Raw genomic sequence first — 19,077 nt, 5'->3', positions numbered from 1 at the left:
TCTTCGTTATTCATAACCAATAAACTGCCGATGGTGTAGGGTGGCCAATCGCAACTGCCCGGCTTTGTATTAGTGGCCCACAACACAATAGCTTCTTTGTTTTGTATTTGTATGCTATCAGTACCCACTAAACCACAAAAGTCACAACAACGTCGTGACAGTCGAAAACTGTGGTATCTATCAGATGACATGTGAGGAGCTACGCACACACGTCAGAGCAGTTGCGTATCAGTTGTAGGTCATTATGTCATCGATATTTGAAAAATCAGGATCCGCTGATCGTGTGAGAAATTAAATAGTGCTGATACCAGGTGTTCGTGAAATAGAGAGCGTATCCTGACCCACTGGTGGAACACATCACATGCTGAGTCGTCAAGAAATAGGGACCTGCATATTGATGTATCATTGATACTTCTCTCAATATTTTATTTGTCAAAATGGCTGAAATGACGTCACAAACCTCCTCTCAGAAGCACATACCACTTGCTAATAGGAGTGGTGACGGTATAACCATGATTTGGGCATGTCAAGCGTTCACCTGAACAAACAAGGGAACATATAGTGCAAAATAGCCTTTCGGAAATCATGTTGGTCACTGACGCGTCAAATTTGGAAATTTCCTCCACATGACTTTTCTACCATAAAAGTTTTACTTAGGCCTTGAATGCTGCTGCTGAGCAAGAGTCATAAGAAGTTCATTAAAATAGTCGTAGAAAGAGCATACTCGATTGTATACGGTTAAGGTTCTGCAATGCTGACACCAACGGCTGCAGCCAGGTCCATGATATCCAATGCACATGAAACACGCAGTAGTTACATTGAACAGTTAATATCGTACCTTGAAACACCTTGGAACACCTTGGAAAACTGCAATTTTATCATGCAACAACTTCCGCATTTAATGAGATTATACTTTTCAATATGATCATATCCAAGATAATATGGTTTTCACAATATCAAATTATGCCACAGTGTCAAAGTGGTCAGCAAGCCGCATCTGATATACGAGTACTCTCTATGACGAGTGATTGAACATCAAACCAGGTATCTGTCCTCGACGTGTTGATGTGATTGTGCTTTGCATTAGACAGTCTTTAAATGTGAACTTTACTCCATCCACTGTTACTGTATCCTTTCCTTCCTCTTCACAGACAGTGTCAGGTCCCTCCATGTCCACACGCAGAGTATAGGTCGCACCTGCTGTAAGGGGAAAAGGCCTTGGAAACAGGACGTCATTCAGCTGTCTACTGCCCTGAAGCATCATCTTGTTGAACCGTTCAATAAACACCACTTTATCAAGGTCATAAAAAGTGATATTCAGTTTGTATTCAGCATCATCATATCCACCATACAACAGACATCCTTGCAGGGAAATTCTCTTGCTAGGCGAGAAAGAGATAGCATTGGACCCAGCTGGTATCAATAAATTGCGATAAGACACAAACCTATACACACTTTTACAGGATGTCTTCGGTTTCCTTCCTATAGAACTTACGGTTTTTCTCTGTGAATGTTTAAATGGAGATATGTCAACAGTTGTGTCTATTGCTCTGTCCATTATTCGTATTCTCTCACTGTCTGTCAGCACACCAGATCGGCCTACATCCTTCACCAGATACTCTAAAGGCATGCTGGTAAACCGGATCTCATACTTAATATCTCCAAGGAAACTCCGTCTGTTCTCAGGCGTGTAATTGACACCTTCCTGTTTGCATCTTCCTTTTGTCCAGGACAGAACTCCTTCAAAGATGTCTTCCTCTTTAAAATCTAAATTATCTGACCTCACAAACTTAGCCACACACTCAGCGCAAAGCTTCAAAAACCCGTGAGATTGGATGACTCTCTTGCCTCCTCGAGTCAGGATCTTCAGGGCCTTCTGTTCCAAGTCCAGCTCCCCATAGCCATGACACTGCTTCAGGATCTTACAGACATTGTCTTCTGACAGGGACTTTTCCAGGAACGTTACACAGAGATTGTACAATGCATCTATGGCATATTTCCTGGAGGTGTACATTAGACCCGTGGCTGTTGCAGCGTTGATAGAGGCCTTGTCTGTGTACACATACCTATAATATTATCTTAGAAATATGAATGGGAAGAAATAAATGTTGTTTGTTTGTATTATGTTATTAATGTTTATCTTTATTAAAGTGAAAATAGTATAATCAGGTTGGGTTATCTGTTTTGTGTGTCCAGGTAGGGATATGCCTCTATGCTAAATATCGATTGCGCTACCGCGTAGGGCACACTTGATGTAGGGCATACTGACTCGACACTCTTAAAGTATGAATCCATATAGTTCAAACAATGGCTTTTTGTCCTCCGAGCATCTCCAAAAACTAATATGTCATCAGAACCAGAGTACATAATGTGTTATTTTCATTGGTGAATAGACTAATATACGTAACTGGTGGATGAATCTAACCTCAAGAACTCTTTGAAGATGTCTGCCTCAATGTCAGGGATGGTTACCTCCCCTGTCTCCGCCAGGGGGCCACAGAACATGGCATGGAAGACACAGCTGCGACTGACAAGAACGTAGCGGTGTGCTCGGACCACCTGTTTCTCTGATCCTACACGGAAGGTGACGTCACTTAAGTCTTCCGTGTTGAGCATGCGCAGATTACACTCTGTGACAGTCTTCTCTGACTGCCAGTTGTCCACATATCCAGATTCTCGGCTCTAACTGGACATCATGTAGGTTGGAACAGAAAACACAAGAATATATAGATTATGGAGAATATGGACAATGACTCTCATTAGAGCAATGCAAACAAATTATTTTACATCCTTATCGATTGTGTAAAGTCCATAGAAAATCGTCATTGGTCAGTTAATAAAAATATTCAGCTTGCTGTGTTGGTGGAGACATAAAGAAGGTATATAGTTTTATTTGCTGACCAATAAGGCATGAGTGTCATACTTCACGATCCTAACCCCAACACACATTTCACTAAATTTACAGCCAACTTTATTCAGTATTTAGCCTAGTTGTTAATGTGTTCGTTCGTCACGCTGAAGACCCGGGTTTGATTCCTGACTTAGTTACAATGTGTGAGGCCATTTTTCTGGTGTCCTCCGCCGTGTTATTGCTGGAATATTGCTAAAAGCGCCGTAAAACCATACTCACTCACTCAGGTAACTTAAGCGTGTTCACTAGCCACAATAGAAGACATTAAATTAAGCTTTTATTAAAGTAACTGTCAAGTATTTTTTTTTAAAATCGAAATAACTTTATATCACTGTTTTAATAAACAAGAAGGGTGTCTCTGTGCATTCTGCTGAGCTAGACACCTGGAGGATCCGCGTTTCGTCCATTAGTAGTGTCAGGATTCGCTGATCGTGGGTGAAAATACAAGATTCGTGCTGATTATTAGCCTTGGTCAACACGCCTCGTGGGCTCCACCATCGTGTTAACTGTGTACGACCTGCGTCACCGTTCACCCCATGTTAAAGTGCCACCTCGTGGTGTCACCGAAATAAGCATGAAATACTCATATCCCCCACCAACATGACATGTCTGCAAGTCAAGAAATACTGTACGGTTTTCAAGATCTGCTCCGGAAACGACCACTACCGCCATTTTCAGTCTAGGTCAAAGTCGTTCCTATCGAAACTCGAAAATATTTAACAAAATTCCAAACTATCAAAAGGCACCAGTTCACCACTAGACCTATCAATGTGCCAAGTTTGGTTCAGATATCTCTAATGTTTTTTTCAGTTCTGCTCCGGAAACGAACCGTGACGGACGGACCCATTCCAATATCCCCATTCCACTTCGGGCCGGGGGATAATAGTGTTCAGAGTGTCATAAAACACAAGTATTGAGGATGTTTACTTGAAACAACATAGAATACAATTACTTACGGTACACAAGAAGCCATACGATGCTCTTCATTATCTGTTTCCAATGCTGCATCCATCACCTTACTGTCACGGGTCATCCTTACCTGTATCATCATTTCCCAACATGCCCCACACTCCGACTCTTAGTACACCACAACTACAAGCGACATAACCCTTTTTCCATAATCATAAGAAATCTCTGCTACAAGCAGAGCCCATTGTACGATTCCGACTACATCATAAACATGCGTTTATGAATTACTATACCAGTGAAAGATACACTCAATATTTTTCAAATATGATCTGTACATATTAGCGTTTACATATAAATGGAATTAAAATATTCTAAAGAGTCCATTACCTTTCGTATATCTACAAGCAATTAAATCTTGTAGACGTTTACGTTATAATGATGTAATAATATAGCATCATTACCTAGTGACGTTATAATGATGTAATAATATAGCATCATTACCTAGTGACGTATCGTCGGTCAAAATTTAGATCAAGACAAAGCACAATTCACTGACTGAGGAATCACTCAATGTCAAAACATACGAAGGCGATTACTATAAATGTCCAGCATCTCCACTTGTCAGTACACACCACTGGGCCAAAAGCTTCATTATATCACTATTAAATATGACGCTCTTTCAAATCGTCGTAGAGAGAGCATGCTTGATTGTATACCTCAACCGTTCTGCAATGTAGACACCAAAGGCTGCAGCCAGGTCCCTGTTACCCACGGTACATGGAACACACTGTAGTGACATTTGAACAGTTAATATCTTACCTTTGAGCACCTTTGAGCACCTTTGAGCACCTTGGAACACCTTGGAACACCTTGGAAAACGGTGAACGCCGGGTGTGATCGATGTCCCCTGTAATTCTAGTTAAACATCTTCCACATTCACTATCTGTATATGGGCGTGTCATGTGATGATAACAGGGGACAACTCTTGTCATGCTCTATCTCCAGATACGGCTGTAGGGTCACGAAGCCTTTGAGTTACAGTATTCGTTGTCCTTGCCAAATATCTGAGTTCGATCCCCTACATTGGTGCAATGTGTGAAGTACGCTGATTGGAGTTTTGCCAAACTCGGCTCATAACCTCATTCTCTCATTTACTATATCTTGTTCTTTTTTTTGTACGAGACTGACTCTGTCCAAATTATGTTTAGCTTTAGAGGTGAACACTGTGAGTAGGAGAAGGTCCACATCGGAGCATGTTTGGAGCCACACGTGGATACCTCTATTGGATGAGTGGCTCCAATTGGGTATGTGTGTATATGAGCATTCGGACCCAGGACGCCGAGATTTGTCTTAACATCAAGCACACATAGTGTGATCTGGAGCATGTTGTGGTTAAATCAGGTGCTGGTTACTATAAACCTAATATGAGTGAGTGAATGAGAATGGTTTTACGCCGCTTTTTACAATATTCCATCAATAGGGACACCAGAAATGGGGTTGATACATTGTATCCATGTGGGGAATCGAACCCGGGTTTTCGGCGTGACGAGCGAATGCTTTAACCGCTGGGTTACCCCAACGTCCAAACCTAACATGAAGTCAGAGATGATGGGTAATGTGATCGGTATTTGAGTCTGATGACGAGCATGTGTCACTGTGGGCGTATACTCTCAACACCATTTAAACGTCCATTGTGGCTACCCGATCCCTACTGAGTCTGTCCTGGTGACAAGCATGGGTCGCTGTGGGCGTATATTGTCGACACAACGTACAATATGGAGGATGAAGCTTTGTGTACGCGAACAGCGGTATACAATTGTAATATATTTTAAACAGGTATCAGGTTGTTAAAATGTATTAGACTATAAACCGAATACGAAGTCAAAGATAATGGAATGTCAACTCTTCCTTGACACTGTATTTCACATTGTTCATGTGCCAAGGTTACCACAGACTCTTCCTCAGTGGCCAGAAAGTCAAGCACCATTTAAACATAATGGATGTTAAAATGACCGCCGATCCATACTGAGTCCGTCCTGGTGACAAGCATGGATCACTGGTGGCGTATGCTGTCGATACCATTTAAACGTCCGTTTTGGCCACTTACACAAAACATTCATTGTAACACAGACTAGATGATCCAGTCACTTTACAAAACATGCACCAGATCGTGTAGCTAGGCAACACAGACTAGATGATCTATGTACTTTACATAACATGGACCAGATCGTGTAGCTTGGCAACACAGACTAAATGATCCATGCACTTTATATAACATGGACCAGATCGTGTAGCTAGGCAACACAGACTAGATGATCCATGCACTTTACATAACATGCACCAGATCGTGTAGCTTGGCAACACCGACTAGATGATCCTTGCACTTTATATAAAATGCACCAGATCGTGTAGCTAGGCAACACAGACTAGATGATCCATGCACTTTATATAACATTGACCGGATCGTGTAGCTAGGCAACACAGACTAGATGATCAATGCACTTTACATAACATACACCAGATCGGGTAGCTAGGCAACACAGATTAGATGATCAATGCACTTTACATAACATGAACCAGATGGGGTAGCTAGGCGAAACAGACTAGATGATCTTTGCACTTTACATAACATTGACCAGAACGCGTAGCTAGGCAAAACAGACTAGATGATCCTTGCACTTTACATAACATGGGCCAGATCGTGTAGCTAGGCAACACAGACCAGATGATGCATGCACTTTACATAACATGCACCAGATCGTGTAACTAGGCACCACAGACTAGATGATCCATGCACTTTACAATTACCGTTATATGTACCAGACCTTCTAGCTAGGCAGCAACTCCTACGATCCATGTTCTTTAAATATGTTACCAGATCGTGTAGCTAGGTAAAACAGGCTAGATGATCCTTGCACTTTACATAACATGGACCAGATCGTGTAGGTAGGCAACACAGACTTGATGATCCTTGCACTTTACATAACATGCACCAGATCGTGTAACTAGGCAACACAGACTAGATGATCCATGCACTTTACATAACATGCATTAGATCGTGTAGGTAGGCAACACAGACTAGATGATCTATGCACTTTTCATAACATGAACCAGATTGTGTAGCTTGGCAACACAGACTAGATGATCCATGCACTTTACATAACATGCATTAGATCGTGTAGCTAGGCAACACAGACTAGATGACCCATGCACTTTATATAACATGAAAACCAGATCGTGTAGCTCGGCAACACAGCCTAGATGATCTATGCACTTTACATAACATACCTTTATACGTACCAGATCTCCTAGCTAGGCAACAAATTCTACTATCCATGTACTTTCAATATGTTACCAGATCGCGTAGCTAGGCAACGATGGCTAGATAATAGACGGACTTTGCACAGGATGCACCAGATCGTGTAGCTTGGCAACACATTAAAGCATCAGATAAACATATTTTGGTCGCAATCAGCGCTTTATTGAACTGAGCTAATATCTGAGAAACAAAACAATAAAGACACAAGAACAAACTCATATAAATTCTGTAAAAATGATGACCAACTTCTGTATTACAATTGTAGCGATGTCTCGCAGTAGACTTTGACACCGATATGAAGCAAATGACAGGGTAATGATACAGAGAGAACATACATGCACATACAGGCAACATTAACGAGATTATAATAAACAAGTACACATTCGTCTTGAGTAGCAACAGGGGGCTGATTAAAAGGGTGATTGATCATTGGGTATAAATAACTATTTTGCAACTCATGTCTAACTTAAGGAATATATACATTATATATGCTTATCGAATCGATTGTAGTTGTTAAACTGAGCACATTTGCAATAGATTTAACACTACGACTTTCAACGAACAAGTCCAAGTGTTTGTTGTCAAAGAGAATAGAAGTAATCTATAACTGAACACATTTTTGTTTGTTTAACGTCGCACTTAGCGGTATTACAGCTATAAGATGGCGGTCTGTAAATGATCGGGTCTTGACCAGATTATCCAGTGATTGATATCATGAGCATCATTCCGTAATTGGGATACAATGACATGACCTTCCGAAACCGTTATTCGCCACTTATGACAAGGATGTGTTGCTGAAGGCCTATTCTACCCTGGATCTTCACGGGTCCACTGAATACAAAACCACATCTTAGATACAGCATAGTTCAGCTGCAATGTCGTGATCAATATCAAGGGGAAGTATGATTAACAACACACACAACAAAGCACACGTGTATTTATGTTTTCACGTGCCTTACAAACGGTGAGTAACCAAAACGACCTTCACCCTTCATTACGTCACTACAGACTTGCACCACAGCTTCAGGCATCCATCCAACCACGCACAATACATTATGCTGTTGACGTCAATACGTAAGATGCCTCAAAGGCAATAAGACCTACGGGTTATATCTACAAATCTTAAGAACAGTTATTTCGAAGAAAATATCAGCAATCACCCCCTTGTCCTCACATGTATTCTGAAAGGTGCAAACAACCATGTTGTATAGGTGGGAATTGGTTTAGTGTTGATTTACTCCCTGTACTACACAGATATAACGTAGTCTACATCACCAGTGAGTTCAAGCCATATGTCACTGATAGTCACATGGAATTTAATCGGATTCAACCTGTTAATATGGTCAGATGGAAGATGATCTGGTTTGCTTGATATCAAATTCTCATATATCATCACCATAGCAGTCGGCGAAACACACCTGACACACCAGTACTGCCTATGGCGGCGGGAGACAGTACAACAAACCAGGTATCTGTCCTTTCCGTGTTTTTGTGCCTGGAGTAGACATTGGAGAGTCTGTAAATGTGAAATGTACTCCATCTACTGTTTCTGCATCCTTTCCTTTCTCTCCACAGACAGTGTCAGGTCCCTCCATGTCCACACACAGAGTGTAGGTCGCACCTGCTGTGAGGGAAATAAACCTGGGAAACAGGACCTCATTCATCCGTCCCCCGCCTTCAAGCACCTTCAGATGGCCCCCGCCTTGAAGCGTCATCTTTGTGTTCACGAACGGTTCATCAATCACCTCATTATTTGCGCCATACACTCTTATTGTTAGTGTATACTCTGCATCTCTCCTCTGTCCACCATACAGCTGACACCCCAGTAGGAGAATGCTCCGACTAGGTGAGAAGGAGATAGCACGTATCCCACTTCTCAAACTACGATAACGGTAAGGGTTAAGCGTAGCCACTTTTTTACAGGATGCCTTGTGTTTCCAACCAATAGTATTTCTCTGTGAATGTTTAAATGGAGATATGTCAACAGTTGTGTCAACAGTTCTCTCAATTATTCGCTTTCTCTCATCCTTTGTCACCACCCCAGATCGGCCGACAACCTTCACCAGATACTCCAGGGGGATGCTGGTAAACCGGATCTCATATCTCATAACTCCAAATAGTCTCCGTATGTTCTCGGGTGTGTCACTCACACCTTCCTCACGGCATCTTTCCTTTGTCCAAGACAGCACTGCGTCAAATACGTCTTCTTCTTTCAAATATAAAACATCTGACCTGACAAACTTATTCATACAATCAGAGCAAAGTTTCACAAAGCCGGGAGATTGGATGACTTCCTTCCCGCCTTTAGTAAGAATCTCCAGGGCCTTCTGTTCCACGTCCAGCTCCCCGTAACCATGACACTCCTCCAGGATGTGACAGACATTGTCTTCTGACAGGGACTTTTCTAGGAACGTTTCACACAGATTATACAATGCATCCAGAGAATATTTCTTGGAGGTGTACTTTAGTCCTGTGACTGTTTCAGCGTCGATAGTGGCCTTGTCTGTGTACACATACCTACAGTAACATGTAAGAAAAAGGACAGGAAAAATTAAAAAAAGAGTTTGTGTTCTGAGCATTTTCGAAACATTGATATAAAAGCAGATAAAGAATACGTAAGGTGTTATCTTAATTTGTGTATTAATTTATCTACCGCTAGATTAATCTCCCCTTAAAAGACGTTGGACACAATAAGTGAAACCCACTACAACGCTGTGAGATGTAACATGAAGAGAGTGTACAATATACTTGTACCGAATAAAAAACCAATACCTTTCCATGCTATATTGTGTTGTAGGTGGCACCCACGTATAGTGGGGTAGACCTCAAATGACATGATTTATCATCACTATAAAAAATTGCTTAAGCTGGCTCCTTGGAAAACATTAACCTAATAGTCTAATTAAACTTACTTTGTGGTATTTATTACTATTTAAGTTTGTTAACTACATACAAGTATTGTAAAAAAAAGGACCAAAAATAGAAACACAGGAGGGAGAATAGCAAAATATTTAATGTGGCTCGGGTATCAAAAGAGCAATTATTCATGTAAATAGTTATTTAGAAGAAGGTATAAAATCAGCATACATTACGGAAGGTGCAATTTTCTCTTGGTAATGGATGATTTGTAAAACCGCTAGATTAATCTCACCTTAAGAACTCTTTGAAGATGTCTGCCTCAATGTCGGGGATGGTTACCTCCCCTTTCTCCGCCAGGGGGCCACAGAACATGGCATGGAAGACACAGCTGCGACTGACAAGAACGTAGCGGTGAGCTCGGACCACCTGTTTCTCTGATCCTACACGGAAGGTGACGTCACTTAAGTCTTCCGTGTTGAGCATGCGCAGATTACACTCTGTGACAGTCTTCCCAGCCTGCCAGTTGTCGACTAATCCAGATTTGGGGCTCGCACCGGACATCTTGTAGCTTTGAACAGACAAGACATAAATACATACATTTGATAGGTGAGGTGAGGTGAAGTTTGGTTTAACGTCGCGTCCAAGAGTATTGCACTTATATAGCGACGTCTATGTACGTGTGTGTGTTTGTGTGGCTGCTTGTACTAGTCCGGACTAATGCCGATTTATAGTGCTAGCTCACTGAGATACCATGCCGCAGTTTAACATGAATACCCCACTCAGACACAGTATATTGACTCTGAGCCGACCAGTCCTTGTTTTAGCCCCTTAATGCCGAGCGCCAGACAGGGTAACACCAGAAATAAGCTTCACACATTGTACCCATCTGAGTAATCGAAAACCTGATCTTCGGCGTGACCAACGAACGCTTTAGCCACTAGGCTACACCACCGCCCCAAATAACATAGGCATTTAAGAGCAAAAGTTGTTTCTTTACAAATAGCTCACATTGTTTTCGTAGCATTAGCCTGAGAGAGATGTGTTTACACATATTGAGGTATGACCTGTAATAGGTATCTCACAATGAAATGTCATTCGGTTGAACAGTATGAAATTAATCTCTCTTGAAGGTAAAGCCAGATATACAAGGATGTTATTCAAAGTTGATGGCACCATCGGAAGGGGCATATATAGGAATTGTACAGCCAAGATAACATGTTTATCAAATCTCTAAAATCCACATGCCCAGCTTTCAATAAATGGTTAAAACCCATATAACTCAACCATGTCTCCAAAGATTAAAGATACAACTTTACTGTTAGACCAATGGGGATTCCGGGTAAAAATAAAGATTGCCACCAGCTCGTCGTGAGAGGCAACTAACTATAGCTGCAATATAGCCGAGTAATCAAACAAAAACAAAACAAAATGCATATATATCACTCACAACTTCATGAACTCGGTCGAAAGGCAAATTGAACTTTTCAGGTTAGATGTCAAGTTTTTATTACCATCGACAAAGGTCCATACAAATACGAAGGTCAATGTTAGAAATTAGGTGAACGGACCCCTTGATATTGAGCGAAATCTGCAAGTATCCGGTAGCCCATAAAAGTCATGCTTCACAATCACATCGGGGAGAACCACATGACAACAAACCTTACAGCCATTCCTTACCCGTCAAGATCGGGGGTAGAATACGTCTTCAGCACCCCATGCTTGTCATAAGAGGCGACTAATGGGATCGGGTGGTCAGGTTCGCTGACTTTGTTCCTGCATGTCATCGTATCCAAATTGCGTGAATCGATGCTCATCATATTAAACACTGGATTGTCAGGTCCAGACTCGATCATTTACAGACCGCCTTAACATATTTGGAATAATGCTGAGTGCGGCGTTAAACAACAAGCAAACAGACAACCCTAGTTTGTTTGCATATGTTTTGTGGCTGGCGGTGTTGTGGCATTTTGAATGATTTACCAACCTGTAACTACAGTCAAACCTCTTATGTCCAATTCCGGGGAGGAGATAAATAGTTTGTATTATCCAGGATTCGACACATCCGACCGGGCCACACAACCTAAAGCAGACACGTACCATACCTTGCATGTTACATGAAGGTACATATCAAGTCTGTAGTGAGGAACACAAACATAATCGTTTTTCACATCCACATTTATGTATTCACAAGCAAATTCAACCAAGACTTAGGTTGCGCTTGTAAACATTGGTCAGAGTATCAGGGTAAGTCGAACTGACGTTTAACTCTTGGGCCCACACATTATTTCGAGACAACACAACTATACGACATATCCAGATGAAAATGGAGATAAGTCCGGTTGAGTTTGCCACGACCGGACTGCACATTCGACACCACCCTGGATTCGACACATCGGAGTTCGAGAGCTTGACTCAACAAAATCAATGTTATATCGGAGTTTCTATCAATAACAGTGAACGGAAGGCAGCTGCACAACTTGACCAAGATAATCAAAGGGACACAACTCTGTAAAGACTAATACAGACCGATGTTATCGCCGAGGAGTTTGTACACATCGTTAATTACGGCTATCAACATGATTTTAGTCTCAAATAGTGACTTCATTATTGACGTGACAGCCGACAGATGTGCTACAATGTGTGCGATAGCCTGCACTACCGACAGTTATATCCTACTTGTATATAACACGAATAACAGTGTCAACCCCTTGATATATCAGATACATAGTTATCTAACAATAAAGCTGATGCTTCAGAGTATGATAACGCATTGCCAGTGCAAGCTGCGTCAGAAGTGTACACAACACGCCCTCTACACGACTGGTAGGTCATCTCGCGGATCAGCGATCCAAGCAGTTTGCTGATTTAACTGCTCCTGTGCAGCATATTCATCCAGCCACAGGTCAGGTTTTTTGTGGGAAAGGGCAAAGGTCAGGAACATATTTTGCATATGGCGGATTCACACATTTTAGATGGACATGTCCATGTGTCAACTGCACAGCCCCTTAGGGAATCTCAGTGAGTTGAACTGGGGCCTCAAGTCAAGCCGGCCAATAGGCCATGTCAAGATCTGTCAGTTGAGTATGGTACAATCAATGTCACTATGCTTACTGATGACTAATATGAGTACGAGCAAGGTAGATCGGAAACAATTGTACAAGGTCGTCTCAAAAGGTACTTACAATTTGGCCAGCAGATAGATGCACCCGAAATCGCTTTGGGTTTGATAGCAATTGGCTGCAAAATTTCTTAATCTTTCCAGATTATACAAATATGTTTACAAAAGCAGTGTGAAATACAAACTTTGGAAAACAGCCTTGTGTTATAGCAATCATGGTGATTGGCTAAACAATTTTATATTCATCTTGCATATCATTATACACATATCTACTTATCTCATACGGACTTTTGTTTGGCCACACTTGGGATAGTTACTTTTTTGAAAGACCATATTTTGGCTGGAGCTTCAAAAGATGAGATATGTTCGTCAGGTTGTTATTACCGGGTTTTGTTCCAATGGTAGAAAAGTCACCATAGACTCCGTCACAGTGGAGTCGCTAGGTTTTTGGCTGGACACAACTTCCATGACAGTTATTGTACCTACAAGACAGTTAATTACGTTGGAGAAGCCATATTTCACCTCTTATATTCCAAATTTAGGCGCATACATGTTAGATATGTGGTTTCTGTTGTTGGTCAAATAATTTCCATGAAATTAGTTCCGGGGCCTAAAATACAACTAATGATAAGATCCTTTAGTATGGACACTGGTATGTCAGGTTCATGGATCAGCAAGATAGTGTTGTCAGATATGAGTATGAATCAGTACTGGTCAGACAAGGTAAAGCAGAAAACATCTAGATCACTTGTTCAGACAGCATGCACCAAGAAAGTAGTTTATTGCAATGCCAGTGACAGTGGCTATGCAGGTTATTGTGTAGACGTGGGCTGTGTCGCTTCTCATGGACAGTGGTCAAAAGAGGAGATAGCTCGAGTTCAACATGGAGAGGCAAGGTCTATGTTACCCACTGCACATAAAATACACCGTAGTTACATTTGAACAGTTAATATCTTACCTTGGAACACCTTGGAACACCTTGGAAAACGGTGAACGCGAAAGAGGTGTGTGATCAATGTCACCTGTAATTCACTATCTGTATATGGGCGTATCATGTGATGATAACAGGGGACAACTCATATCATACTCTATCTCCCGATACGGCTGTAGCGTCACGAAGCCTATGAGTTACAGTATTCGTTGTCCTTGCAAAATTTCTGGGTTCGATTCCCCACATGGGTACAATGTGTCACATCCTTTCTTTGTACACTTTGTACTCTCGGCTTATTATATTTTCTGTTCTGTGTTTGTTTTGTTTTATGTTTAGGCTTTAGTGGTGCAATATGGAGGATGGTGCTCTGTGTATGCGAACAGCGGTATACAATTGTAATCTTTATAAACAGTTATCGGGTTGTTAAACGGTTTTAGACTATAAACCCAATTCGAAGTCAAAGATGATGGATGACGGGACAGGAGAAGTCAATTTTCAAAATTCATCCTCCCACTTAATGTTAATGCTTCCTCTACGCAACACACTGTCCTTCACATTAATATTGCCCCTTTATGAGTTAATTGCCAAGATAAGGCTACAACCGCCGATGCAATCACACACTGTTACCAAGGTTACTACTGACACTTCCTAGTGGCCAGAAAGTCAAGCACCATTTAAATATAATGGATGTTAAAATGACCACGCAATCCCTCTTGAGTCTGTCCTGGTGATAAGCATGGGTCACTGTTGGAGCATACTGTCGACACCATGTAAACGTCCATTGTGGCGACCCGATCCATATTGAGTCTGTCCTGGTGACAAGCATGGATCACTGTTAGATTATGCTGTCGACGCTATTTAAACATCAATTATGACCACCCGATCAATAATGAGTCTGTCCTGGTGACAGCACTGGTCACTGTTGGCTTATAGTGTCGACGCCTTTTACACATTACATTCACTGTTACCATTCAATCCCTATTCTACAGCTGCTAGATGAATCATGTACATTACAAACCTTGCACCAGATCGTGTAGCTAAGCAGCAAGGACTAGATGATCCTTGCACTTTAAATAACATGCACCGGATCGTGTAGCTAGGCAACACAGACTAGATGATCCTTGCACTTTACATAACATGGCCCAGATGGTGTAGCTAGGCATCACAGACTAGATCATCCTTGCACTTTACAGAACATGCACCGGATCGTGTAGCTAGGCATCACAGACTGGATGATCCTTGCATTTGAAATAACATGCACCGGATCGTGTAGCTAGGCAACACAGACTAGATGATCCTTGCACTTTACATAACATGGCCCAGATGGTGTAGCTAGGCAACACAGACTAGATGATCCATGCACTTTACATAACATGAACCAGATCGTGTAGCTAGGCAACACAGACTTGATGATCAATGCACTTTACATAACATGGCCCAGATGGTGTAGCTAGGCACAACAGACTAGATGATCAATGTACTTTACATAACATGAACCAGATCGTGTAGCTAGGCAACACAGACTTGATGATCAATGCACTTTACATAACATGACCCAGATGGTGTAGTTAGGCACAACAGACTAGATGATGAATGCACTTTACATAGCATGCACCAGATCGTGTAGCTAGGCAACACAGACTAGATGATCAATGTAATTTACATAACATGCACCGGATCGGGTAGCTAGGCAATACAGACTAGATCATCAATGCACTTTACATAGCATGCACCACATCGTGTAGGTAGGCAACACAGACTAGATGATTTATGCACTTTTCGTAACATGAACCAGATCGTGTAGCTAGGCAACACAGACTAGATGATCCATGCACTTTACATGTACCTTTATACGTACCAGATCTTCTAGCTAGGCAACAAATTCTACTATCAATATATTTAAATATGTTACCAGATCGCGTAGCTAGGCAATGATGGCTTGATAATAGACAGACTTTGCACCAGATGCATCAGATCGTGCAGCTGGGCAACACATACATGCATCAGATGTACATATTTTGGTCGCAATCTGCGCTTTATTGAACTGAGCTAATATCTGAGAAACAAAACAATAAAGACATAAGAACAAACTCATATCAATTCTGTAAAAGTGATGACCAACTTCTGTATTACAATTGTAGCAATTTATCGCAGGAGACTTTGACACCGATATGAAGAAAGTGACATGGTAATGATACAGAGAGCACATACATGCATATACAGTAAACTACGGTTATAACGAACACGCTTACAACGAACTGGCGGATATAACGAACTAGGTTTAAGGTCCCTGCCATTTGCTGTATATATGCTTATAACGAATTACGGTTATAACGAACTAGAATTTGTGGTCCCTTTGAGTTCGCTATAACCGTAGTTTACTGTATAGGCAACATTAACCAGATTATAATAAACAAGTACACATTCGTCTTGAATAGCAACATAGGGCTGATTAAAAGGGTGATTGATCATTGGGTATAAATAACTCTTTTGCAACTCATGTCTAACGTAAGGAATATATACATGGCTTATCGGATTGACTGTAGTTGTTAAACTGAGCGCATTTGCAATAGATTTAACACTACGACTTTCAACGAACCAGTCCGTACGTTTGTTGTCGAAGAGAATAGAAGTAATCTATCACTGAACACATTTTCTTTGTTTAACGCCGCACTTAGCGGTATTACAGCTATATGATGGCTGTCTGTAAATAATCGGGTCTGGACCAGACAATCCAGTGATAGATATTATGAGTATCATTCCGTTATTGGGATACAATGACATGACATTCCGAAACCGTTAGTCGCCTCTTACGACAAGGATGTGTTGCTGAAGGCCTATTCTACCCTGGATCTTCACGGGTCCACTGAATACAAAACCACATCTTAGATACAGCATAGTTCAGCAGCAATGTCCTGATCAATATCAAGGGAAAGTATGATTAAAAACACACACAACAAAGCACACGTGCATTTATGTTTTCACGTGCCCTACAAACGGTGAGAAACCAAAACGACCTTCACCCTTCATTACGTCATTACAGACTTGCACTACAGCTTCAGGCATCAATCCAACCACGCACAATACATTATGCTGTTGACATCAGTATGTAAGATGCCTCAAAGGCAAATAGTTTGGGACATACGGGCTATATCTACAAATCTTAAGAACATTTATTTCGAAGCAAATATCAGCAATCACATCCTTGTCCTCACATGTATTCCGAAAGGTGCAAACAACCATGTTGTATAGGTGGGAATTGGTTTAGTGTTGATTTACTCCCTGTACTACCCAGATATAATGTAGTCGACATCACCAGTGAGTTCAAGCCATATGTCACTGACAGTCAGATGGAATTTAATGGGATTAAACCTGTTAATATGATCACATGGAAGATGATCTGGTTTGCTTGATATCAAATTCTCATATATCATCACCATAGCAGTCAGCGACACACACCTGACACACCAGTACTGCCTATGGCGGCGGGAGACAGTACAACAAACCAGGTATCTGTCCTTTCCGTGTTGATGTGTTTGTAGTAGACATTGGAGAGTCTGTAAATGTGAACTGTACTCCATCCACTGTTACTGTATCCTTTCCTCCCTCACCTGAGCAGGTCTTAGGTCCCTTCATGTCCACCCACAGAGAATAGGTCGCACCTGCTGTGAGGGAAATAAATCTGGGAAACAGGACGTCATTCTCCTGTCTACTGGCTTGAAGCGTCATCCTGGTGTTCACGAAAGGTTCATCAATCGCTACGTTATTGGCGTCGTAAACTCTTATTGTCAGTGTATACTCTTCATCTCCATGTCGTCCACCATACAGCTGACACCCCAGTAGGAGAATTCTCCGACTAGGTGAGAAGGAGATAGCACTTATCCTACTTCTTAAACCAAAACAACGATAACTGTGAGACGTAAACCTAGCCACTCGTTTACAGGATGCCTTCAGTTTCCCACCAATAGTATTTCTCTGTGAATGTTTAAATGGAGATATGTCAACAGTTGTGTCTACGGTTCTGTCCGTTATTCGCATTCTCTCACTGTTTGTCAGTACACCAGATCGGCCGACAACCTTCACCAGATACTCCAGGGGGATGCTGGTAAACCGGATCTCATACCTCATCTCTCCCAGGAGTCTCCGTATGTTCTCAGGCGTGTCACTCACACCTTCCTTCCGGCATCTTTCCATTGTCCAGGACAGCACTGCGTCAAATACGTCCTCCTCTTTCAAATATAAAACATCTGACCTAACAAACTTATTCATACAATCAGAGCAAAGTTTCACAAAGCCGGGAGATTGGATGACTTCCTTCCCTCCTTGAGTCAGGATCTTCAGGACCTTCTGTTCCACGTCCAGCTCCCCGTAACCATGACACTCCTCCAGGATCTGACAGGCATTGTCTTCTGACAGGGACTTTTCTAGGAACGTTTCACACAGTTTATATAATGCTTCCAGAGAATATTTCCTGGAGGTGTACTTTAGTCCTGTGACTGTTTCAGCGTCGATAGTGGCCTTGTCTGTGTACACATACCTACAGTAACATGTAACAAAAAGGACAGGAAAAATTAAAAAAAATGAGTTTATGATCTTCTGAGCATTTTCGAAACAATGATATTAAAGCAGATAAAGAATACGTAAGGTGTTATCTTAATTTGTGTAATAATTTATCTACCGCCAGATTAATCTCCCCTGAAAGACGTTGGACACAATAAGTGAAACCCACTACAACGCTGTGAGATGTAACATGGAGAGAGTGTATAGTGTACTTGTACCGAGTAAAAAAATGTAATACCTTTCCATGCTATATTTTATTGTAGGTGGCACCCACGTATAGTGGGGTAGGCCTCAAATGACATGATTTACCATCACTATAAAAAATTGCTTAAGCTGACTCCTTGGCAAACATTAACCTAATGGTCTAATTAAACTTACTTTGTGGTATTTATTACTATTTAAGTTTGTTAACTACATACAAGTATTGTAAAAAAGGACCAAAAATAGAAACACTTGAGGGAAAATAGCAA

The 19,077-nt window shown here is 41.4% G+C and overlaps 3 protein-coding genes across 7 annotated transcripts in view; all 3 read right to left on the bottom strand.

Annotated features, from left to right (window-relative positions):
- The window catches only part of LOC125376847 (BTB/POZ domain-containing protein 6-like), an 89,357-nt gene that overhangs the window by 12,775 nt on the left and 57,505 nt on the right, over positions 1-19,077 (bottom strand). Inside the window, exon 1 of one of the 3 annotated variants that reach the window (XM_048389087.1) lies at positions 4,670-4,739. The exons of 1 other annotated variant lie outside the window; for it this stretch is intronic. Coding sequence is in view for 1 of the 2 variants with exons in the window: in XM_048389088.1 (XP_048245045.1) it covers positions 2,426-2,616 (191 nt within the window). In the remaining variant the exon portion in view is untranslated. Of the gene's footprint in view, positions 1-2,425; positions 2,990-4,669; positions 4,740-19,077 lie in introns of those variants that run through there. One more of the 3 variants, XM_048389088.1, reaches the window with a different exon arrangement.
- Positions 7,836-14,163, bottom strand: LOC124152772 (BTB/POZ domain-containing protein 6-like). Its single transcript, XM_048389080.1, has 3 exons — positions 14,075-14,163; positions 10,291-10,566; positions 7,836-9,656 (listed from the first exon to the last, which is right to left on the bottom strand). Exons 2-3 carry the CDS (start codon positions 10,557-10,559, stop codon positions 8,576-8,578), a joined length of 1,350 nt encoding a protein of 449 aa, XP_048245037.1. The 5' UTR covers positions 10,560-10,566; positions 14,075-14,163; the 3' UTR covers positions 7,836-8,575.
- Positions 16,836-19,077, bottom strand: part of LOC124152768 (BTB/POZ domain-containing protein 6-like) — a 76,700-nt gene continuing 74,458 nt past the window's right edge. For 2 of the 3 annotated variants that reach the window (XM_048389072.1, XM_048389077.1), the window contains exon 3: positions 16,838-18,584. In XM_048389072.1, coding sequence (XP_048245029.1) covers positions 17,525-18,584 — 1,060 coding nt within the window. In that variant the 3' untranslated portion in view covers positions 16,838-17,524. Of the gene's footprint in view, positions 18,585-19,077 lie in introns of all 3 variants that reach the window. The other variant, XM_048389075.1, reaches the window with a different exon arrangement.

This window comes from Haliotis rufescens, unplaced genomic scaffold (assembly GCF_023055435.1).
Source record: "Haliotis rufescens isolate VD_foot unplaced genomic scaffold, xgHalRufe1.0.p SCAF_8, whole genome shotgun sequence".
In the NCBI taxonomy this organism is placed as follows: Eukaryota; Metazoa; Mollusca; class Gastropoda; order Lepetellida; family Haliotidae; genus Haliotis; species Haliotis rufescens.
This window is presented reverse-complemented; position numbering and strand designations above follow the sequence as displayed.